The following is a 23,731-nucleotide window of genomic DNA, read 5'->3' as shown; positions in this document are numbered from 1 at the left end:
TTATCGAAAAAAAAAAAACACCAAATAAAATAATTATAATATGGAAAAAAATTATTTATTATTATTTATTATATTCACTTGGATTATCAATTGTGTGTTTACATTTTTTTAATCAAAAATAATACCAATTATTATTAATAATGATGATAATAATAATAAAAATAAAGCAACGAATTGTTACGACATTTTGACAGCAAAAGCAAGAAAAAGTGAGACAAAAAAAGGGAAAGGAAAAAGAAAAAAATACATACAGATAATAAATAAGTAAAAATAACAACGAAAAATATGTTGTTTTATCAGTATTTATATTTATTATTGAAAAATAAAAAAAAATAAACATTGGCATACGTAAATTAATGGCTTATTGCCAATTTGTGTGTTAAAGAATTTTCGACAGTTTTAATGAAAACGTCACAGGATGAAGTTGTTTTATTAAAGGTACATAATTAATTTTATTAGATAATGAAAAATATTTAATTGCATTAAATAAAAATATTAATAATAAATTAATAATTATATCTAATATTAATTTAAACTTGTTATTTTTATATGACAAATATATAAAAACAACAAACTGATAATTTTATTTATTTTTTTGTTTAATATTGGCTTTATATAATTTCAGGTACCTGCTGGCCATTGTTTAAAAATTATTATAAATTATTATTAATTTTATTGTAAAAAAAATTAATTATTATGCTCGTCATGATGCTGTTTCAATTGTTATTTTTAATTATTAATTTAAAATCAGTATTATTAGTACCATTAAATCCAAAACTTTTGGTAATTTCATATGATGGATTTAGGTAAGTTAAAATAAATAACAGCTGAATAAATTTATTATTAATATTAACAATAATATTTTTAATTTTTAGATATGATTATTTAAATCGTAATTGTACACCTTTTATGAAAAAAATTAAAGAAGAAGGTACTTATTCTGATTATATGAAAAATATATTTATAACAAAAACATTTCCTAATCATCATACAATTGCAACTGGTTTTTATGCTGAAACACATGGAGTTATTGACAGTAATTATTTAACACAAGATAATAAAATAATGAATATGTCACAGGAAATGTATGCATATAATAAAAATATACTTCCAATATGGACATTAAATGAATTAAGTGGTAATGGAAGACACAGTGGAACTATGATGTGGCCAGGAAGTATTTATAAATACAATAATACTTTACCAACTCACATTGGAACTTTTAATATATCAAGATCATGGAAAAATCGTACAGATGAAATTATATCATGGTTTTTAGATCCAATTAATCCAGCAAATTTTGTTCTTTTATATATTGAAGAACCAGATTTTCATACACATGCTCTTGGTACACAAAGCCCAAAAATAAATGAGTTATTAAAAAAACTTGATAATTTTACTGAATATATATTTAATAAATTGAGAGATAATAATTTGGATGATGTTAATGTTGTACATTTGAGTGATCATGGTATGGCTGATGTTCCATATTCTCATATTATTAATATTTCAAATATTATTGATGAAAAAACTGAGGCTAAAATAGTGGTTACACTGTCAACAGCAATGATTGAACCTTACAATGGAAAAGATATTATAGTTTACAACAAATTGAAAAATGAATCAGCAAAAACATCTGGCTTTGAAGTTTATTGGAAAAAAGATATACCTGATAAATGGCATTATCGAAATAACAATAGAATAAGTAAAATATTTTTGATTGCTAAAATTGGCTATGCTTTTGACGAACTTTTTAAGTCAATGAAATATTATGAAAAAGCATTTAATATTACAAGTAAGTATTAATAAATAGATCTAAATATAAATTAGTTAAATAATTAATATAATTAATTTTAGTTAATAATCAATCACAATTTGGTGTACATGGTTATGACAATGGTGATCATAGAATGTATCCAATATTTTTTGCAAGAGGACCAGCATTTGTTTCACATTGTAAACTTGAACCATTTAATAGTGTTGATCTACTTTCTTTATTTTGTCATATATTAAATATTAATTGTCAACAAACAAATGGTACTTTGAATTCATTTGATAAATGTTTACAAATACCACCATCAACTGATGAATCAAGTTACATTTGTAAGTATATTAATAAGAAATTATTTAAACAACTTAAAAAAAATAATTAAAAATATGTTTTTTTTTTTTTTTCATTTCTAGATCTTGGAATTATGGGTGTTGTTATTGTAACTGTTATTATATTTTTCGTTGGATATTTGTACTTACAACAAAGACGACGTCAAGTAGAAATAATTTACAGGTTTGTTTTTTTTTTTTTTAAATTTGATTAGTTTAAATTCCTTTTTATATGATTTTTAAAATTTAGTTTGCTTTTTTTGTTTTTTTTTTTTTTTGTTGTATTTATCCGCTGATCCGAATGTTTTTTATTTATCTTCAATTATAAATAAATTAATAGCATTGATAATGCAATTTTTTCCAGACGTGGAGGTATTGAACAGCCCAATTGACTCAAGTTACAATATAACTAAGTAAAATTATGTGTTATTGTATTTATATTTATGCGCATGTATTTTGTTGATTTTATTTTTATAATTTTATTATAAAGCTTTGGGGATTATTATTTGTTTATATTATTATTATTAACAAATAATTTTTTTTTAAATTATTATTTATTCAATTGTTAAATTATTTATTAATTTATTTTTACAGGAGAATTTTAAATGACGCTAAACAGGAACAGTTTTGGGATGATCAACAAGACACAGAATATGTGTGGCATTAATTTATAAAATATAAATTTTATTTATTCTTAAAAAACTAAATTAACATCGTTTTTTTTTTTTTTTTTTTTATAACAAAAAAAAATTCTTTTATATAAACATCTAAAAAAATTATTATTGTAATAACAGGTACAAAAATAAATTGATATAATGAAAAAAAAAAAAAAAAACAATTATAAATTCAAGTAGAAAAATATTATAATGATAAAATTTTACTTTGATAATTTTAAATTTTCATAAATTTTGTTGCATTTTAATTGTGTACACAAATCATTCATAAATGTAACAACTTGTGAATCTTTTGGCTTGCCACTTTCATATGCAGTAACAAGTGTCATTTTTGGATCCATATTTGACATTGCAAATGTAAATGAATTTTTAGCATTTTTATTATGTAATATTTTATCCATAGTAGCTAATTCAGAATATCGTTCTTTGATACTTTGTCTGACAATTGTCCAATAAGGTGATGGTTTTTGTATTAAGAGCTTTAAAAATAATAAGAAAAAAAATATTAAATTATTATTAATAATTAATTGCTTACACTTACACTTGGACAACCAACAACAATTGGAAATTCTTCATGTGTATCAACTTCTCTATCAGGATGTCTATATCCATGTCCAAAATCATCAGCACCTCTAGCATCAAATACAATAAAAATAGCAAATATATCCCATTTTCTTTGAAATGTTTGAATTCTAAAAAATTATATATAATAGTTATTAACAATTATATTATTAAAATTATATTTTATTATTTAAAAAAAAATCATGTAATTACTTGTGATAATAATCAATATTTTGTTTACTCATTAGATTTCTCATTTCGCCAGGACTTGCTTGTTGACTGAGTGTTGTATGAAAATAGAGTGATGATTTAGCTAATATTGCACAACGTAATTTAACAAGCCATTGATACAAAGCTGGTAATTGATTTGCTTTTAAAAAACCAGCACCAAAACCAAGTTTCCATGATTCTTTATTTTGTAATGTTCTTTCCCAAGCAGACATTCTCGTTTGTGCACCATAAAGTGCCATTAATGCTGATAAAAATTTCCAATTTTGTACTTCAACTTGTGCTTTTGTTAATTGTACTAATATTTCTAATTCTAATCTGTAAAATTATATTTAAATGACAAATAATAAGCATAAATATTAATTAGAAATTAAGTTAAATATTATATTACGTTAATGCAGCTTTTATTGGTGTTAATCCAATATGTGAACAAGACAATGCATGTACTTCAACAATTCCTTCAATTGAATTTAATAATTCTTGATATTTCATAGCTTTATTGGTAGTACTCATGTTGTACATTTTTTCATAACTAAAAATTAATGAAAAATAAGTTTTTTATATCTTTAATGACATGATATTAGGTTAAAATGTTTATATATGTATTTACTAACAATTCAATAAGTTGAATTCGTGCTGTAATTAATTGACAAAGTTGATTTGATACTTCAGCTACTGTTGCACCAATTGTATTTGTTCCTCTTGTCATTTCTTCGACTCTTCTTAAATCACTTTTTAATGTTTCATATATAGTTTTTAAAGAGTTCTATTATTTCAAATTTAAAAAACAATAAATCATTATTTAGCTTGTAATAAATTCATACGAAATATTGTTAAATTGTGCTTACATCTTTTCGAAGAAAGCCTTTGTTTTTTGTATGAAGAAAACCTAAATCAGCATATGAACGTTCAGCAACAACAACTTGAGGAAGATGCATCAACAACATTCCCCAAGGACCCATTTGTGTTAGCCTACATGACTCACGTTCTTTTTCCTAAATAAATAAATTAAATAATATTAATAAATAAATAATATTCGTGAACTGAATTTATTGTTGTGTTATAATAATTACCACAGCTTCTTTGGCTTTATCAAAACACAGCTGTGTCACTGAGGTAAAAAATGTATTTAAAAATTCATCTTCATGATCCATTTTTATACAAGAACTATGTACAAAATAACTAACACATTTAATATAAAAAAATATAGTTTCCTGAATGTCAATTAAGGAAGAATTAACAAATAATTAATAAATTAGTTATTTAATTTTTTTAAGAGAGAATATATATTTTATATTGTGATCATGTTTTGACGTCACTTGGATCATTTCCATATTTTTTTTTTTTTATTGTATCATATCAGCTGATGTCAACAACAAGGCTATTCATAAACGGCGATTTCTTATATCCAATAGTAATGCTTGTGTAGGATTTTTCTCATTTATAAAAATTAATACATTAAGATTTCAGACATTTTTTGAATAAGAAGAACAAAAAATAACAGAGAATTATTCGAATTGAAAAAATTATAATTCGTGAATAAGAAATGCCTTAGGACATGATTATAGAAGAAGCAAAGAGGTATTTAATTTCATTTCTAGGTCACCTCCTGTCTAACCTGTTCTCCTGATATTTTAAAAATAAAGTTTATTTCATTTAAAAAAATTAGAAAAAAAAAGATAGGAAGTTAATTTTTCAACAGGATTATGAAACAAGCAAAGAGGTATTTGATTAAATTTTTGGGTCACCTCCTGTCCTTCCTGTTTTCCTTATGATTCAAAATTAAAAAAAAAAATTATATTTCTTGAAAAAAAAAAGAAAAAATTAAAAAAAAATAATTTCTTATTGAACAGAAACATAGAACGATGCAAGAGGTATTTGATTAAATTTCTAGTTCACCTCCTGTCTTTCCTGTTTTCCTGATATTTCAACATTTTATTTTTTAATAAATTTTATTTTTTGAAAAACAATAAGAAAAAAAATAGGGGGGAGGTTAATTTTTTAACAGGATCATAGAACAGGCAAAGAGGTATTTTATTCAATTTCTAGTTCGACTCCTGTAATACCTGCTCTCCTGATATTTCATAAATAAATTTTATTTCTTAAAAATCACCTAGACAAAAAATAGTGGCGAAGTTAATTTTTTAACAGGATCATAGAACAGGCGAAGAGGTATTTTATTTAATTTCTAGTTCACCTCCTGTAATACCTGCTCTCCTGATATTTTAAAAATAAATTTTATTACTCAAAAATCAATTAGAAAAAAAAAAGTGGCGGAGTTAATTTTTTAACAGGATCATAGAACAGGCAAAGAGTTATTTTATTCAATTTCTAGTTCACCTCCTGTAATACCTGCTCTCCTGATATTTTAAAAATAAATTTTATTTCTCGAAAATCAATTAGAAAAAAATTAGTGGCGAGGTTAATTTTTTAACAGGATCATAGAACAGGCAAAGAGGTATTTTATTTAATTTCTAGTTCACCTCCTGTAATACCTGCTCTCCTGATATTTCAAAAATAAATTTTATTTTTCAAAAATCAATTAGGAAAAAATTGGTGGCGAAGTGAATTTTTTAACAGGATCATAGAACAGGCAAAGAGGTATTTTATTCAATTTCTAGTTCACCTCCTGTAATACCTGCTCTCCTGATATTTGAAAAATAAATTTTATTTCTCAAAAATCAATTAGAAAAAAATTAGTGGCGAGGTTATTTTTTTAACAGGATCATAGAACAGGCAAAGAGGTATTTTATTCAATTTCTAGTTTACCTCCTGTGTTACCTGCCCTCCTGATATTTAAAAAATAAATTTTATTTCTCAAAAATCAATTAAAAAAAAAATAGTGGCGGAGTTAATTTTTTAACAGGATCATAGAACAGGCAAAGAGGTATTTTATTGAATTTCTAGTTCACCTCCTTCAATACCTACTCTCCTGATATTTCAAAAATAAATTTTATTTCTCAAAAATCAATTAGAAAAAAAATAGTGGCGGAGTTAATTTTTTAACAGGATCATAGAACAGGCAAAGAGGTATTTTATTTAATTTCTAGTTCACCTCCTGTAATACCTGCTCTCCTGATATTTCAAAAATAAATTTTATTTCTCGAAAATCAATTAGAAAAAAATTAGTGGCGAGGTTATTTTTTTAACAGGATCATAGAACAGGCAAAGAGGTATTTTATTCAATTTCTAGTTTACCTCCTGTGTTACCTGCCCTCCTGATATTTAAAAAATAAATTTTATTTCTCAAAAATCAATTAAAAAAAAAATAGTGGCGAAGTTAATTTTTTAACAGGATCATAGAACAGGCAAAGAGGTATTTTATTCAATTTCTAGTTTACCTCCTGTGTTACCTGCTCTCCTGATATTTCAAAAATAAATTTTATTTCTCAAAAATCAATTAGAAAAAAATTAGTAGCGAAGTTAATTTTTTAACAGGATCATAGAACAGGCAAAGAGGTATTTTATTTAATTTCTAGTTCACCTCCTGTAATACCTGCTCTCCTGATATTTCAAAAATAAATTTTATTTTTCAAAAATCAATTAGAAAAAAATTAGTGGCGAAGTTAATTTTTTAACAGGATCATAGAACAGGCAAAGAGGTATTTTATTCAATTTCTAGTTCACCTCCTGTAATACCTGCTCTCCTGATATTTCAAAAATAAATTTTATTTTTCAAAAATCAATTAGGAAAAAATTGGTGGCGAAGTGAATTTTTTAACAGGATCATAGAACAGGCAAAGAGGTATTCTATTCAATTTCTAGTTCACCTCCTGTGTTACCTGCTCTCCTGATATTTCAAAAATAAATTTTATTTCTCAAAAATCAATTAGAAAAAAATTAGTAGCGAAGTTAATTTTTTAACAGGATCATAGAACAGGCAAAGAGGTATTTTATTTAATTTCTAGTTCACCTCCTGTAATACCTGCTCTCCTGATATTTTAAAAATAAATTTTATTTCTTAAAGATCAATTAGAAAAAATTTAGTGGCGAAGTTAATTTTTTAACAGGATCATAGAACAGGCAAAGAGGTATTTTATTTAATTTCTAGTTCACCTCCTGTAATACCTGCTCTCCTGATATTTCAAAAATAAATTTTATTTCTCAAAAATCAATTAGAAAAAAATTAGTGGCGAAGTTAATTTTTTAACAGGATCATAGAACAGGCAAAGAGGTATTTTATTCAATTTCTAGTTCACCTCCTGTGTTACCTGCTCTCCTGATATTTTAAAAATAAATTTTATTTCTCAAAAATCAATTAGAAAAAAAATAGTGGCGAAGTTAATTTTTTAACAGGATCATAGAACAGGCAAAGAGGTATTTTATTTAATTTCTAGTTCACCTCCTGTAATACCTGCTCTCCTGATATTTCAAAAATAAATTTTATTTCTCAAAAATCAATTAGAAAAAAATTAGTGGCGAAGTTAATTTTTTAACAGGATCATAGAACAGGCGAAGAGGTATTTTATTTAATTTCTAGTTCACCTCCTGTGTTTTCTGCTCTCCTGATATTTCAAAAATAAATTTTATTTCTCAAAAATCAATTAGAAAAAAAATAGTGGCGGAGTTAATTTTTTAACAGGATCATAGAACAGGCAAAGAGGTATTTTATTTAATTTCTAGTTCACCTCCTGTGTTACCTGCTCTCCTGATATTTCATAAATAAATTTTATTTCTTAAAACTCAATTAGACAAAAAATAGTGGCGAGGTTAATTTTCTAACAGGATCATAGAACAGGCGAAGAGGTATTTTATTTAATTTCTAGTTCACCTCCTGTAATACCTGCTCTCCTGATATTTCAAAAATAAATTTTATTTCTCAAAAATCAATTAGAAAAAAAATAGTGGCGAAGTTAATTTTTTAACAGGATCATAGAACAGGCAAAGAGGTATTTTATTTAATTTCTAGTTCACCTCCTGTAATACCTGCTCTCCTGATATTTCAAAAATAAATTTTATTTCTCAAAAATCAATTAGAAAAAAATTAGTAGCGAAGTTAATTTTTTAACAGGATCATAGAACAGGCAAAGAGGTATTTTATTTAATTTCTAGTTCACCTCCTGTAATACCTGCTCTCCTGATATTTTAAAAATAAATTTTATTTCTTAAAAATCAATTAGAAAAAAATTAGTGGCGAAGTTAATTTTTTAACAGGATCATAGAACAGGCAAAGAGGTATTTTATTCAATTTCTAGTTCACCTCCTGTAATACCTGCTCTCCTGATATTTCATAAATAAATTTTATTTCTTAAAAATCAATTAGACAAAAAATAGTGGCGAAGTTAATTTTTTAACAGGATCATAGAACAGGCAAAGAGGTATTTTATTCAATTTCTAGTTTACCTCCTGTGTTACCTGCTCTCCTGATATTTAAAAAATAAATTTTATTTCTCAAAAATCAATTAAAAAAAAAATAGTGGCGGAGTTAATTTTTTAACAGGATCATAGAACAGGCAAAGAGGTATTTTATTTAATTTCTAGTTCACCTCCTTTAATACCTGCTCTCCTGATATTTCAAAAATAAATTTTATTTCTCAAAAATCAATTAGAAAAAAAATAGTGGCGGAGTTAATTGTTTAACAGGATCATAGAACAGGCAAAGAGGTATTTGATTCAATTTCTAGTTCACCTCCTGTAATACCTGCTCGGTATTTCGAAATCAAAAAAAAAAAATTATATTCCTTGAAAAAAAAATAGAAAATTAAAAAAAAAAAATACTTTTTGAACAGGAACATAGAACAATGCGAGAGGTATCTGATAAAATTTCTAGTTCGTCTCCCGTCCTTCATGTTTTTCTGATATTTTGAAAAATCAAAAAATAAATTTTATTCCGCAAGAAAAAAATAGAAAAAATAAAAAAAAGAAATTTCTTTTTGATCAGGAACATAGAACAATTTCTGGTTCACCTCCTGTTCTTCGTGTTTTTTCGGTACTTCAGAATTTAAAAAAAAAAATTTTCTCTGTATAGAATGATCAAAGAGGTATTCAACGTTTTTCGTACCTTATATCTTTCTTAAGTTATGTTTTCTCAATATCTTTAAAATTTCTATAAACTTTTAAAACCATTAAATACTTTTTTAGTGTTTTTTTATCTTGTTACAAATTGCAGTTTTTTCCGAAAAATTCAAGAAAATTTTAAAAATTATAAGGGCAACATTGAAAAAGAACGTCAACTTTAAAAAACATAAAATTTTTTTTCAGTCATCCTATGTTTCCGTCACGAATTTAATTTTGTTTGTAAAATTTGAAATTCCTAGTAGATTATAAAGTTGAGAAATTAAATAGCTACACAATCGATAGATACAACTTTTTTTTCAGAACTGTCACAAATAAGCCAATTGAAATATCATAAAATTGGCTGTTTAATATGACGCATTTGCAAATCACAAGGTAAAAACTTCGGCGTACGTATAGGTCAGAGTTAACTCCCCCAATTCATTTTCATATGTCACATAAATATCCCCGGCTATTCATTTTCCCACCCATCAACCCACCGCAAACTTTTTCAAAGTACTAATCAAATTCATATGTAGCGTGTGAAACTTGTCACCATGTCCATTCAAATTACAGGGAACTTTCTCAACTTATAAATTTTCACAATATGAAAAAAAATAAAATAAAATTTCACAAAATTCATCCCTTGTCATTATCTTATAAATTTATTATTCATAAATGTTTCCAGTTTGATCTACTATAAAGACGAAAGCCCGTATTATTCTAATGACAAATCAAAAACATCAAGTAGAAAAAAAAAAAAAAATATATAAAATATCGAATAATAAATTGCTATGAACGTTCCAAATGAATATTACCGCTACATTCGACCAATAACAATTGTCTGTAAAATTATAGCGATATGGCCACTTGAAAAAAAAACTGGTGATAGTCAATCATCTTTTCATTTGGCAAAACTCTCACGAGTAATTCACAGAATAATATTGTTCGTTAGTGTTACCGTTTGTACAATTGCAGCAGCAGTTGATATTTTTAAAAATTTATCTGATATGGCTGAGGCAACTGAGTGTGCTCTTGTTACATCATCATGTTTAATTTGTTGTTTACGTATTGCTATATTTACAATACATCAAAAAAATCTCACTATTCTTATTAATATTATGAAAATTGATTGGTTAACTTCGTCAAATGAAGATAGAAATTTATTAAATGAAAAATGTAGCTTTACATTTCATCTTGCTCATCGTTTTATCATAACTGTTTTTATAACTATTGGATTTTTTATGACTGTTCCACCGTTTGAAGTAAGTTATAATAATTATATAATTTAATAAGACTATTTATTAATAAATTTTTAATTGTAAAATTAAAATAAAAACAGATTATATTTCTTGGATCTGAAGACAGAGTTTTACCATTTCGTGGTTATTATTTTAAAAATCAAACAACACATTATTTATTTCCTTATATTTATGCATTTAATATATTAAGTGGTGCATTTTTGGGTGGTTCAGCAATTGCTGCAGCTACTACACTTAATTTAATTCTCGTAATGCATGCTGCTGCAAAATTTTCATTAGTACGAAAATGTTTAGAAACATTGGATCAAAAACAAAAAAATTTTCTAGCAATTAGTATTGATTGTATAAAAAAACATCAAGAAGCTATCGAGTATTTAAAATTTAAGAATTATCTTATTTTCCAAATGTTTATAATTTCTTTTTAAATTATTAAAACTAAATAATTACATTTATAATTTATAGCTTTGCTAATCGTCTTGAAGATACTATTAATATTCTTGCATTTGGACAATTTTTAGTAAGCAGTGGTATTGTTTGTATTGCTGGTTTTCAAATAGTAGCTGTAAGTTATTTTTTTTACAAAATATAAATCTATAATATTTACTTTTTAACGTTACAACTATTTCGAGAAATTAATTTACAATTAACTCAATTATTATTATAGATGAAAGAAGATAGAGGAAGACTAATGAAATATATAAGTTTTTTACTTTCAGCAACATTTGGTTTATTTTTATTTAGTTATAGTGGAGATGTATTAATAACAGAGGTAAAATGATTTTTAAATACCCTTGTTAAATTATCTAACTGAATATTAATTCATTTAATTTTAGAGCGAAGACGTTGGAAATTCATGTTTTAATTCTGATTGGGTTGGTGCAAATGACAAGTATAAACGTAATATTAAAATCTTAATGATTAGATCAACAAAACCTTGTAAAATAACTGCTGGTAAATTTTATGACATGTCGCTTCAAAGTTTTTCAAATCTTTTGAGTACATCATTCAGTTATTTTACTGTATTAAGTAATTATAATTAGTTTAATAATCATATTATTGTAGTAAATTAAATTAATATAACCACTGCAATTTAATATTAACAATGTAAAAAAATTTGGATGACAAAGGTATTTTATAACCCTGTAAAATCATACCATTTCTTTATCACATAAAACAAAGTTTTGCAGCTTAAAAATGACGGAGTTTTAAATTATCTTAACTAATAAAAAAAAACATTATGAAAATAAAAAAAAAAGATTTTAATTCAATTAATTTATAATTTTTAATTTCACGATATATCAATTTTTTTTTTTTTTTTCAGTAATTTAATTAATAATTAAAAAAATAATATTTCAAATTAATTATTGTGATATACAAACAGCATATTTTTTAACAGTATCACGATAAAAATCAAAAATAAAATTACTTGCTTCTTTGCATTCTTCAATTGTTTGCATCAGTTCTTTTTCTGAAAATCTTCCAGTTGTATGACACATTACTAAATCCTTTTTAATACTATCAAAAGCATAAGTAAATGTTGCTTTTGCATTCTGAAATAATTTTAAAAAAAATAACAATTATAATTATTATTCAATCAATTAATAAATACAATAGATAATTTTAAAAATACCTTAAGCTGTGATAGATCAGGATCCATAATAATTTCAAGACTATCTTTATCAATCATACAGCTAACAGCAGCAATTGTAAATTTCATTGATAAACTTGAATTAATTAATGCAATACAAGCTGAATTAATTGCACATGCTAAAAGCTAAAATAATTAATTAATAATTAATTAGAAAAATAATTTATAATAATTAAAACAATAATAATAATACTAACACCACCAGCATTTTCTAGCTCTTGAACATTTATAGAAATTGCAGTACCAGGATGAAGTGTTATAATCAAACTTGATTCACAAGTTTCTCTGATAAATAACTCTTTTGATCTGTCATCAATACCTAAAATAAATTTAATTTTTTTATAAATATTAGTGTCAAAGTATCTATTGTTTATTAATGTTTAATTATTTAATTGTTATAATTACTTGGTGGTCCTTTTAGTGGACTGTAAATAACTTCAACACTAGCTTTGTCATGCATCATTTTTTGCATTCTAGCTTCAATTGGTCCATAAACACCAGCAACAACACATGTATCACCTGAATAATATTAATAATAAATTAATAATATATTATTTATTCAAATTGTTAAAGTATTTATGATTGATGAAACTAACCTTGCATAAACATTGCAGAACCATCAGGCATTGAAAGTTGATTAACTTCACAATTCATTGGTCTCAAATTACATTTTTCATTATCCATTGTTAATAATTTATTAATAATTTATATTATAGATTAATAATTAATTAAAATAGCTTTTTTTTGAATTTATTATTAACTATCAACATTCAACAATCGCACATGTTGAAGACAACAACATAAAAAAATAATAAAGTCAAACGACAGCGACAATTTATTTAGGGTGCAAACTCACGAGTCACGACAAGCTAGTTAGTTATAATTTGGAATTTTTACGACCGCCATGTTTGCAAGCTTGTCGTGAGGTGCTCTTCAATTGGCTTTTGTCACAAGGCTGTTCAGCCAATAGCGTTTGAGCATTTGAAAATTGAAACATTTAAAAATCTAGAAAATTGTTAAACATAATAAGTTGGAGCAAAGTTTATAATTGTATAGCTGAAATATTATAACTATTATAATTAAAAAAAAAAAAAACAATCATAATGTAAATCAATATAATATTAAAAAATTATTACATGTAAATTTCAAGTGTCTTTTCCAAGTCACCCAGGAGGTAAGACACTTGACTCGTTTTTTTTAAAGTGGTATCTCCAGTAGACCTAGTCCACTAGAATTACGCTTTTCGCACGGCATCTAGCTGCAGCTAGAATTATTTCGGTTTAAATTTTTCGATTGCGCTCATAGCAGCAAGTACTGATCAGTCGACGCAAATGTAAAAAAAAAAAATAAAAAATATGTGTGGGCCTAATTCACTATGCCACTATCACTCGCTGTGATAGGACATTTTTAGGTTTAATTTAATTTATTTCACTATGCCACTATCACTCGCTGTGATAGGACATTTCAAGATTAATTTCACTTAAGTCACTATGCCATTATCACTCATTGTGATAAGACATTTCTATAGGCTTGATTCTCTGTATGCCATCATTTTACTATGCAATCTTCAATAAGTAATCCTCTTGTATTCAAAATATAATTCTCAAGAAACAGCAGTTGACGTAGTCTTGAAAATCCTGAAACAAATAAAATCTTCAAAATATTAGAATCGTGTCCGACATAAAAAACTTGAAACAATTGACATCCTGAAAAACAAAATCCTGAAATATTATTAAAACATTAGTAATTGGAAAAGTGCGTAAAATATCAAATAAAAAAACCTTACATATTAACATACATCGCGATTGGAAAAGGGTGATAATTTATCTATTATAAATTATCACGATAGATAATAATAAATCCTAATCACCCCCGTCTACTCTGTTTGAGGAAGACAGGGTCAATTCATTTTGACTTTTATACTAACGACATTTAATTTGCCATAAAAATTAAATATAATTAATGAAAAAAATCAGTCAAAATAAATTTAAACAACAAATCAAATAATATATAGTTTGGAACGACAAGAAGCTTCAAAAAAATATAGCATACATTTTTTTGTAACTTCAAGGATATTAAAGCACTTTTCTGGGATAGGTTAATAATTACAACTAGTCGATCTCGATCTAGAGGAACTTACCTTATTACAGCAACCAGCAAAATCCTCAAAGGTAGTCTCCCGGTAGTCTCCAATAATCCAATTAAATTCTCTCAGCTAAGCCATGTAGAAATCGTCAAGGTAGACTCCAATAATAATCCAATAAAATTCCTCTCAGCTAAGCCATGTGAAAATCGTCAAGGTGGACCTCAATAATCCAATAAAATTTGTCTCAGCAAAGCCATGTAGAAAACGTCATATAAGGTAGTCTCCAATAATCCAATATAAAATCCTCTCAGCAAAGCCATGTAGAAAATGTCAAGGTATATATTCCAATAATCCAATAGAATCCGGTTACTTTTCTCAGCAAATAGCCAAGTAAATTCCCCCCTACGAAGGCGCATCGACCGATATTTTTGATTTTGTGACACAATAATATAGTACCGTTTTCCCGAGATTACCTAGGATACTCACACGGAGCACCTAGCTGCATAATTTGCATGCACTTTTCATATTATATATACTATATTCAAATTTTAAAAAATTAAACATTTTTTCCCAAAAATTCACACTAGCTCCACCCAAAAATTTAAATAGCCATATAATTAAGTAAACCCATCAATATTATACATATAGTTTAGCTAACATCGAACATTTTTTAAAATTCTAAAACGAAAAAATATAATAAAAAACCCCCATGATATTTCATGAAAAAAATTTGCGAATAAGCAGAGTAGCCATGCCTTCATACGCAGTTGCGGCGCAACCCTTGCTTGGCTTGGGCAGATTACTTAACGAACAAATCATTGGATCTAAGATACGCTACGTATGTTTACGTTAGAGATCAACTTACCAGTTAATTAGAAATGAGCATGGATGACACCCACCGTCAACCAGAACCAATAAATGACTTAAGAAAAATTTAGCTGGGCTTGAGAGTATAATAACTTCGAAAAGTTATCGTCGTCAATCTGCCAGGATCTGACAGCCAGCTAAATTTTAATTAATCAAGCTAAGATTGGGGCAGAATTTCTCGATTAAACTCACCGTACCCTGGACCGGTAAGGACTTAAGAAAAATTTAGCCGAGAATCATAGAATAATAGAATTCTGTTTATTTGATTACTCATACCAGTCTGCGATTGGTATGTCAGGTAAATATTTTCAAATAAATCACTTAGCTAAGAGTAAGGGCAAGAAAAACCTTGAAATAAATGCCATTCATTCCTCATGACTAAAGTCTCACAACAAATTTTTTTTAATTTGCGACTGACACAATCAACTTGGTTTAATAAGTACACAATTGCTTCAGCAGTCTCGCGTTCCGACCAGAGGCCACAGATAATCATATTGACACAACGTAGCAGCTGCACGCTAGTGAATATCGCATAGTTTTTTATGAATTCGAGAAATAGTTCAGCTGAGTTTGGGTGCAAGTTGACTTCAGAAGTCCATAGATCAGTCTGAGTAACTGCCGCCATCCTGCCCGGTGAATACTTCAAGTATATCATTTATCACAAAATAGGGGTAGACTAAAGACTCAAGAAAAATTTAGCTGGGCTTGAGAGCTAACTGCAAGAGTTGTTGTCGTCAAACTACCAGGATCTGGTAGCCAGCTAAATTTTCGCGAAAAATATAAAAAAAAAAAAAAAAAAGACTAATTACAAATGTATCGATTTCAGTAAAACTATATATATAAATTTATCTATTCTTGAATTGAAAAATTCCCCGTACAAATATGCATTGGTTGACATTTTTTAATTTGTGACACAGAGTACAGTTTTCCCGACATTACCCAGGATGCATCACATGGAGCACCTGCATAATTAACATGTACTTTTAACATTATATATTGTATGATCATGTTTTTTAAAAAATAAATTCTCCCCTACGAATATGCATTATTATTTTAAAACGAGTCACGAAATAGAGTACAGTTTTCCTGAAATTACATCACAATGAGCACTTGCATAATTAACTTGTATACTATTTAAATTAAATTTATTTCATTTTTATTAGAAAATCGATCCTCCCAAAACGTACGCAAATAAATTATCCCAACTATATTCTTAGAAAAATTAACGTTTTATGTCATTCAATCTATTGGCCAAAAAAAAATATTTAACAGACTTCTTGGCATTAACCAGGATGCACCACGTGGAGGTCCTGTCTGTCCTAGCATCCCATGATCACCACGTACACACTGAATGATTTTGAATGATTTTATTAAACTAAAAACTCTATTTTGTCTCTGGTGCAACCCCCAACCCAACCCCAAATAATTCAAGTCAAAGGATAATTTATACTCAAGAATCTAATGAACTGGTGCCATATAACATTAAAATAAATTTATTAAATTAATTACTCGAGAAAAAGAATTTAAAGGTATCTATTTTATATTTATATTATAAATTTATTTTATTTTTAAATTATCTACGTATCACCCATTATCTCCCGAATTTATAAAGCAAGTAGTAACAACGTAATATTACTGGAAAGTCATATTTGATTAAAATTTAATATTTATATTAAAATAAAATTAATTACAAGACCCATAAGATTAATGCAAGCTTTTAGAGATATAAAATAATTATCTAATGAATTTTTTTACCCCCAATAAATCTTAATTTATATTTTTATTTAATTGTCTCTATTTCAATAAAATAAAATCGCGCCCAAAATTTAAATACAAAACGTAAAATAAAAATGTTTTATTGGAAAAGTGCTCTAACGTCAATCAAAAAAAAACTTACATACTAATATGCATCGCTATAGAAAAAGAGTGATTATTCATCTAGTATAAATGATCACGATAGATAATAATGAAATCCTAATCACCCCCGTCTACTCTGTTTGAGGAAGACAGGGTCGATCCAGTTTGACTTTGTTTAAAAATTGAATTTAATTAATAAAGAAAAAAAAAAGTAGTCAAAATGAATCTAAACAACAAATTAAATAATAGTTTGGAACGACAAGAAGCTTTAAAAAATATAAGCATTTGCTGCTACAAGACAATATATGAATTCACTTAAAATATCTGGTTCATCACTATGGAATGGGTTACCATCTTCAATTAGAAGTTCAACATGTCTTTACGAATTTCAAAATAAATTAAATTTTTATCTGCTTGATCTTGAAAAAAAAAATTTCGTTGATGCTATATTTCATTAAAACATTAAAAAATTAAAAATAAAATAATAAAAAATATTAACAATATTAATAACTTTTAAGATATTAAAAGTATTCTTTGTTCAATTTAGTTAATTAATTTTCTCTTTTTGATATACTTATTATATAATTTGTATTTTCGTTTTTTCTTTTTTTGTATATTTTTTGTATATATATATACAGTGCTTTAAAAGGTCTATTTGGCCTGAAGCAATATTTGAAATAAATAAATAAATAAATAAATAACAACAATTTTTTAAAACTTCAGGGACATTTGAAGCACTTTTCTGGGATGGGTTAATAATTTCAACTAGTCGGGCTCGATCTAGAGGAACTTACCTTGTAACTGCAAACTGTAAAATCCTGTAGAAGTGGTCCAGGTAGTCTCCAATAATATCCTCTCGGCAAAAGCATGTCGATGATGATCCATGTATATAATTAATCCAAAAAACAGCAACCGGCACTATTGAAACTTATACACTTTCACTAAGTACTCATTCACTTTGTCACTATCACTATGAGATACTTGAATGGCCACATTTATTATAATTTTTAAATTATTTAATCGAAAAAACTATTTATTTAACACTTGCACATTTTTTTTTTTCTATATTAAAAAATCACTTGTCCGCGTAGAATGATCACTTGTTAATCGAAAAAAATTCTAATTAAACTTTCAAAGGTATTATACCGGACGAAAAAATTAAATAAAAAAAAAAAAAAATCCACGGAAAAACCACGAGGCTGCACGTGCTTGCTCAAAGTTTCGAAAATTTCTAACCAAATTAATTTTGAAATACGGAAAAAATTGAAGTGTAGTGACAAAAGGTCGCTACTATTTTCTATGACTATGCATTTACAGTTAATCTCCGAGAAAAATTTTGTGAAACACGTGTCGGACAGCATGACGTTAAAATATAAGGAACATATGCTCGGAAAATTCTTAACGGTTCTTTCTATAAAAAATTATAATTATTCGAAACTTTAAAATATTTTTCTAAAAATTAATTGTAAAAATCACGACAAAAAAAAATATATATTGTTTTAAAATTTAAATGTAACAAAAAAATTGGAAATGATTTTATAATAACTATATTGATTTGTCACGATAATAATAAAAAAATATTCGTATTTAATTTAAACTTTTTTTTTTTATATTTAAAAACCGCGAGATAGTCTGCACAAGTTAATTTACCTGTATAATTTTTTTTTATCCAACAATCGAGAAAATTATTTAATTCACTAAACACATGCACTTTTTTTTTTTTTTTTTTTGAACCGAAAACCACGAGACTGCACTTTTAAATACTTAATTGGTTATAAAAAATTATCTATACAAAAAAACCACGAGGCTGCACATGTTTCGAATATTTATAACCAAATTTATTTTCAATTACCGAAAAAATTCAAGTGAACTCCGCAAAGAATGAAGACGAACTAAAAAAATTTATCTAGGAAAGCTAGGAAGACTAGGGGTCGCTACTATTTTCTATGACTCATTTACAGTTAACTGGGAGAAAAAATTTGCGAAACACGTGTCGAAATAAAAGAAACATATGCTCGGAAAATTTTTAACGGTTTTTTCTATAGAAAATTATAATTATGTGAAACTTTTGATATTTTTCTAAAAATTAATTGTAAAAATCGCGGCAAGAAAAAAAATATATATATTGTTTTAAAAGTTAAATGTAAAAAAAAAATTGAAATAATTTTATAATAGTTATTGTAAAAACCCCGACAAGAAAGAAAAAATATAATATTCAAAATCTACATGAAAAAAATATTTGGAAATGATTTTATAATAATTAATATAAGATAAAAAAAAATATATATTTATTTAAAATTTAAATGAAAAAAAAAAATTGGAAATAATTTTATATTACCTATTATAAAAACCACGACAAGAAAAAAATAATAATTTAATTTTACCTCACCAGCACTTTTTTTTTACAATAAAAAACCACGAGAAAGCCTACACAAATTAATTTACCTGTATAATTTTTTTAATTCGAAGAAACAACCGAAAAAATTATTTAATTAACGAAATACTTGCACTTTTTTTAAAAAAACCGAAAACCACGATGCTGCATGTGCAACAATATAAAATAGTTTGGTTAAAACTCTTGAAATCATTTTACTTTATTAAAAAAATCACTTACAAAAATCTAATACTCTTAATTTTTTTTCTAATGCACGTGCAGCCTACTTGAACGACTTCTAACCAAAATTTAAAAATTATTTTCTAACCCGAGAAAGTGCTGTTGACTCCGCCGCTGCCAAAGGCAAACTAAATTTGTCTAGGCCCAGAGGCTGCTTCTCTCGATGACTAGCTCTGTCTATGAGTCATCCCTTAACAATAAGCAACAATTGTTAACTCAACATATTGTCCATATGGAAAAAGAAAAAATCAATACATGCAAAAAAAAAAAAAAACAACCTTGAAAAAAAAATTTCTAATATATTTTTCTTAGTTTAATTTTAAAATTAAAATGATTAAAATTATTAAATTATTCTTAACAATTTTTAATCATTAAAAAAAAATTATTTTACTACTATTCTATTAAATATATACATCGTATATATATATTTTTTTAAATTCAAACTACGAGGCGGATGTTAAGATGGAAAAAAAAATATCCCTAGCGCGAGTAAATTTTGCTAGATGAGGCCATGAGAGAGAGAGAAGTGTACAGTAGCCTTGAAGTGATAAGCGATAAGCAACATATCACAAATCTGTTTATGTCTGAGAAAAATAGACACCTGTAATTATTCCTGCAACACTAAATTTGGAGTAAAAATAACAAACAAAAAAAATATAATAATCTAAGTAAGTTTATCAAGTATAATTATTATAATTTTATAATAAAAAAATTTAACTAAATTTTATAATAAAAATTATTTAAATAAAACATTTGTCAATCAATGTTTTTTGTAGAACAAATTAATAATAATAATCTAAAATTAAAAGAAATTTTTATTTTCTAAATATCAATAGAAATTTCTAATCTATCATGTCATAATAAAACAACAAATAAAGTGCCTATAAATAAATATTAACCATTTTCTTTTTACAGATTAGGCATTACAATTTTGAAGCCTTTAAATAAATTTGGACTTTGTAATAATTATAATTGATAATCAATATAAAAATTAATTAATAAAAAATGGCTCAATGTCAACCACTGATAAGTCGTTTAGTTGCTTCATCAGTAACAGCAGCAGCTCAAGCTGGTAAAATAATTCGTGACATACTTAATCAAGGTGAATTAAATATTATTGATAAGGGTAAAAATGATCTTCAAACAGAAGCTGATAGATCAGCCCAAAAATGTATTATTGAATCATTGAGTCGTCAATATCCTGATGTTACAATAATTGGTGAAGAAGGTTCATCAAGATGTGAAGTACCATCTGATTGGATTGTCACTGATATGGATCAAGATGTATTAAATTTAAAATTACCAAAAGAACTTGAAAATATATCTGCCAAGGATATTTGTGTTTGGGTTGATCCTCTTGATGGTAAATTATTAAATTTACATTTTATTTCGATTCGTTTTATTATATTTCTTTTTTTTTTTTAATTAAAGGAACTTCTGAATTTACTCAAGGACTTGTTGATCATGTAACAGTATTGGTTGGTGTAGCAATTGGTTCACGAGCAATTGGTGGTGTTATACATCAACCATTTTACAATAATAATTCATCACTTGGTAGAACACTTTGGGGTATTGTTGGTAGTGGAATTGGTGGTTTTACACCAATATCACCAATTGAAGGTAAAAGAATAATAACAACAACACGTTCACATTCAAATAAAATTGTACAAAAAGCACTTGATGCTATGGAACCAGATGAAATAATACGTGTTGGTGGTGCTGGACATAAAGTTATGCTTTTACTTGAGGGTAAAGCACATGCATATGTATTTGCAAGTTCTGGATGTAAACGTTGGGATACATGTGCACCAGAAGCTGTACTTAAATCAGCTGGTGGTAATTTAACTGATTTATATGGTGAATTATATTCATATGATGCTAATACAAATTATCAAAATACAAAAGGTGTTATTGCAACAGCACCTGGACAACAACATTCTTGGTATATTTCACGTATTCCAGAATCGGTTAAACAAGATATTTAATTTATATAATGGATCTTTCTTTTTCTTTTGTTCCTTTTAATATTTTATGAATAATAAAAAATAGTATTGATATCATTGTTATATGAAAAATTTATTAATTTATATAAATAATATTTTTTTTTAATCAATTATTATTTACCAAACATTAAAATGAATTTTGAATTATTTTTTTATCAACATTAAATGATTATTTTGTTTGCAATTATTTCTTTAAACTGTAAATAATTCATTGGTGTTTATATCATTTAATTATGCAGGTAAATATTAAAAATAATATTATAAAATAAATTCAATTTTATTTATTTTATAATGTAAAAAGAAAAAAAAAAAAAAAACATAATTGCAGAGCACTCTTTTCTCCCACTGATCAGAAATTTGTTATTATATTATAATTAATTATCTTTTTATAAATAATTTACAAAAAAAATAAAAACATATTGCACATTTAATGTGCTTTAGGTTTTGCTGATTTTACTTTTTTTAATTTTTTCAGTCCATTTATGTTTGATTTTAAATGAGTCCAATATGCCTGCTGGAATTTATTAACATCCTTGGAATGAATCTAAATAAAATAAACATAATATATAGCTTATATTGTTATCAAAAAATAATAATTTAATTTTAACTTACAATTGTTGATATTTTTTTTGAACGTAATGCTGCTCTGACTAAACAAAGGTATTCTGTTGGTTTTGGTAGAGGTGGTTTACCATCTCTTGGAACTGGTTTATTATGTCCATTATCTATAATTAAAAAATTTAATAATTATTAATAATTCATCAAAGATAATAATAGTAATAATTATATTAATAAATATTTTCTTACATCTTTTTATTGTCAAAGTAACTGAGCCTGACAATCTTGACTTGTCAAACAATTTTGTTAATTCACTAAGGAACTGAAATTAAAGAAAAAAAAACAATTAAATTTACGTTAAAATAATTAATAATTTAAATGGTATTATTATTATTTGAAAATTTATAATTACCGTATCATTTTCTAGTAAAACCATCACGATGACATATGCCTATAAATTTATTCCCAGTGTCAAGCGTGTAAACTCTTTTTTTCTTTTTTTATAAATATTTTTTCTATTTTTAGGTTATGTCTGATTGAAAAATCTGTGATGTTGTCGCGTTGTTGAACAACAAAAAGATCCAACTGGCTCCACCTGTCTCAACAATCTCCACGTTGCTTCAAAACAATTTTTAATTGTCAAAAAAAAAGGAGAGACAAAATTTGTTTCTATAATTAATAATAGAACAATGGAAAATTGTGTCAAGGTTGTTGTATCAAAAAACAATGAGTGTATATTTGATAAATCAACAAATAAATCATACAATGACATGTCAGGTCTTGTTGATAATTTAAAAAAAATGCAACATGATGTCAATGATTTTTTGACAACACTTGTCAATAAAGAGCATGTTGTCAAAGGTGAATGAACTTGAAAATAAAAAAAAAAAATCTTCCTTTACAGATTTAACATAATTTCAATAAATAAATTTAATTTTAATATACAAAATATTTTTTATTATTTTTTAGATAATAAAAATATATCAGAAAGTGATGACGAAGACTTGGAAGATAGTGATGACGAGCCAGATCATATAAATTCTAAAAAATGTAAATTAAACATTTGATGTTATTGATGAAGACTGGTTTATAATAAATATCTTATTTTTATCTCAAATAAATTCCTCATGTTATTTTACATTTTTTTTTCTTCTTTTTTAATTTGATAAGTTTAAGATAAATAATATAGCACCAATGTTCTCTGTCTATACACAACTGTGGCAATAAAAGCTTGGATAAAAAAATAAAAAAAAATAAAGTCAGTTGCTCCAACTTGAGT

At 25.9% G+C, this 23,731-nt stretch overlaps 6 protein-coding genes across 9 annotated transcripts; 3 read left to right on the top strand and 3 right to left on the bottom strand.

Annotated features, from left to right (window-relative positions):
• Positions 1 to 73: 73 nt before the first annotated feature.
• On the top strand, positions 74 to 2,834 carry LOC122854501 (bis(5'-adenosyl)-triphosphatase ENPP4-like). Of its 4 annotated transcripts, none has more exons than XM_044155241.1 (7): positions 74 to 438; positions 626 to 806; positions 876 to 1,795; positions 1,858 to 2,103; positions 2,185 to 2,284; positions 2,465 to 2,472; positions 2,695 to 2,834. In XM_044155241.1, exons 2-7 carry the CDS (start codon positions 697 to 699, stop codon positions 2,703 to 2,705), a joined length of 1,395 nt encoding a protein of 464 aa, XP_044011176.1. In that variant the 5' UTR covers positions 74 to 438; positions 626 to 696; the 3' UTR covers positions 2,706 to 2,834. The 4 variants fall into 4 exon arrangements, with proteins under 4 accessions (XP_044011176.1, XP_044011173.1, XP_044011175.1 ...); XM_044155238.1 differs by having other exon boundaries at positions 2,465 to 2,513; XM_044155240.1 differs by having other exon boundaries at positions 2,465 to 2,519.
• Positions 2,756 to 4,895, bottom strand: LOC122854503 (KICSTOR subunit 2-like). Its single transcript, XM_044155244.1, has 7 exons — positions 4,637 to 4,895; positions 4,412 to 4,558; positions 4,178 to 4,329; positions 3,955 to 4,095; positions 3,549 to 3,881; positions 3,316 to 3,466; positions 2,756 to 3,253 (listed from the first exon to the last, which is right to left on the bottom strand). The coding sequence occupies exons 1-7, from the start codon at positions 4,715 to 4,717 to the stop codon at positions 2,978 to 2,980; spliced, it is 1,281 nt and encodes a 426-aa protein (XP_044011179.1). The 5' UTR covers positions 4,718 to 4,895; the 3' UTR covers positions 2,756 to 2,977.
• Positions 4,896 to 10,351: 5,456 nt separating this feature from the next.
• Positions 10,352 to 12,066, top strand: LOC122854498 (odorant receptor 13a-like). Its single transcript, XM_044155234.1, has 5 exons — positions 10,352 to 10,822; positions 10,900 to 11,189; positions 11,282 to 11,381; positions 11,484 to 11,588; positions 11,653 to 12,066. Exons 1-5 carry the CDS (start codon positions 10,352 to 10,354, stop codon positions 11,857 to 11,859), a joined length of 1,173 nt encoding a protein of 390 aa, XP_044011169.1. The 3' UTR covers positions 11,860 to 12,066.
• A 105-nt stretch (positions 12,067 to 12,171) lies between these two features.
• LOC122854497 (exosome complex component RRP46) lies at positions 12,172 to 13,258 on the bottom strand. Its single transcript, XM_044155233.1, has 5 exons — positions 13,064 to 13,258; positions 12,873 to 12,986; positions 12,665 to 12,786; positions 12,450 to 12,593; positions 12,172 to 12,369 (listed from the first exon to the last, which is right to left on the bottom strand). The coding sequence occupies exons 1-5, from the start codon at positions 13,149 to 13,151 to the stop codon at positions 12,181 to 12,183; spliced, it is 657 nt and encodes a 218-aa protein (XP_044011168.1). The 5' UTR covers positions 13,152 to 13,258; the 3' UTR covers positions 12,172 to 12,180.
• A 7,161-nt stretch (positions 13,259 to 20,419) lies between these two features.
• Positions 20,420 to 23,313, top strand: LOC122854494 (3'(2'),5'-bisphosphate nucleotidase 1). Its single transcript, XM_044155228.1, has 4 exons — positions 20,420 to 20,559; positions 20,807 to 21,254; positions 21,323 to 22,833; positions 22,978 to 23,313. The coding sequence occupies exons 2-3, from the start codon at positions 20,897 to 20,899 to the stop codon at positions 21,874 to 21,876; spliced, it is 912 nt and encodes a 303-aa protein (XP_044011163.1). The 5' UTR covers positions 20,420 to 20,559; positions 20,807 to 20,896; the 3' UTR covers positions 21,877 to 22,833; positions 22,978 to 23,313.
• Positions 22,322 to 23,013, bottom strand: LOC122854496 (signal recognition particle 14 kDa protein). The gene is made up of 4 exons (XM_044155231.1): positions 22,865 to 23,013; positions 22,702 to 22,774; positions 22,507 to 22,619; positions 22,322 to 22,438 (listed from the first exon to the last, which is right to left on the bottom strand). The coding sequence occupies exons 1-4, from the start codon at positions 22,886 to 22,888 to the stop codon at positions 22,322 to 22,324; spliced, it is 327 nt and encodes a 108-aa protein (XP_044011166.1). The 5' UTR covers positions 22,889 to 23,013.
• Positions 23,314 to 23,731: the final 418 nt, after the last annotated feature.

The sequence above is a fragment of the Aphidius gifuensis genome, linkage group LG4, assembly GCF_014905175.1.
Source record: "Aphidius gifuensis isolate YNYX2018 linkage group LG4, ASM1490517v1, whole genome shotgun sequence".
In the NCBI taxonomy this organism is placed as follows: domain Eukaryota; kingdom Metazoa; phylum Arthropoda; class Insecta; order Hymenoptera; family Braconidae; genus Aphidius; species Aphidius gifuensis.
This window is presented reverse-complemented; position numbering and strand designations above follow the sequence as displayed.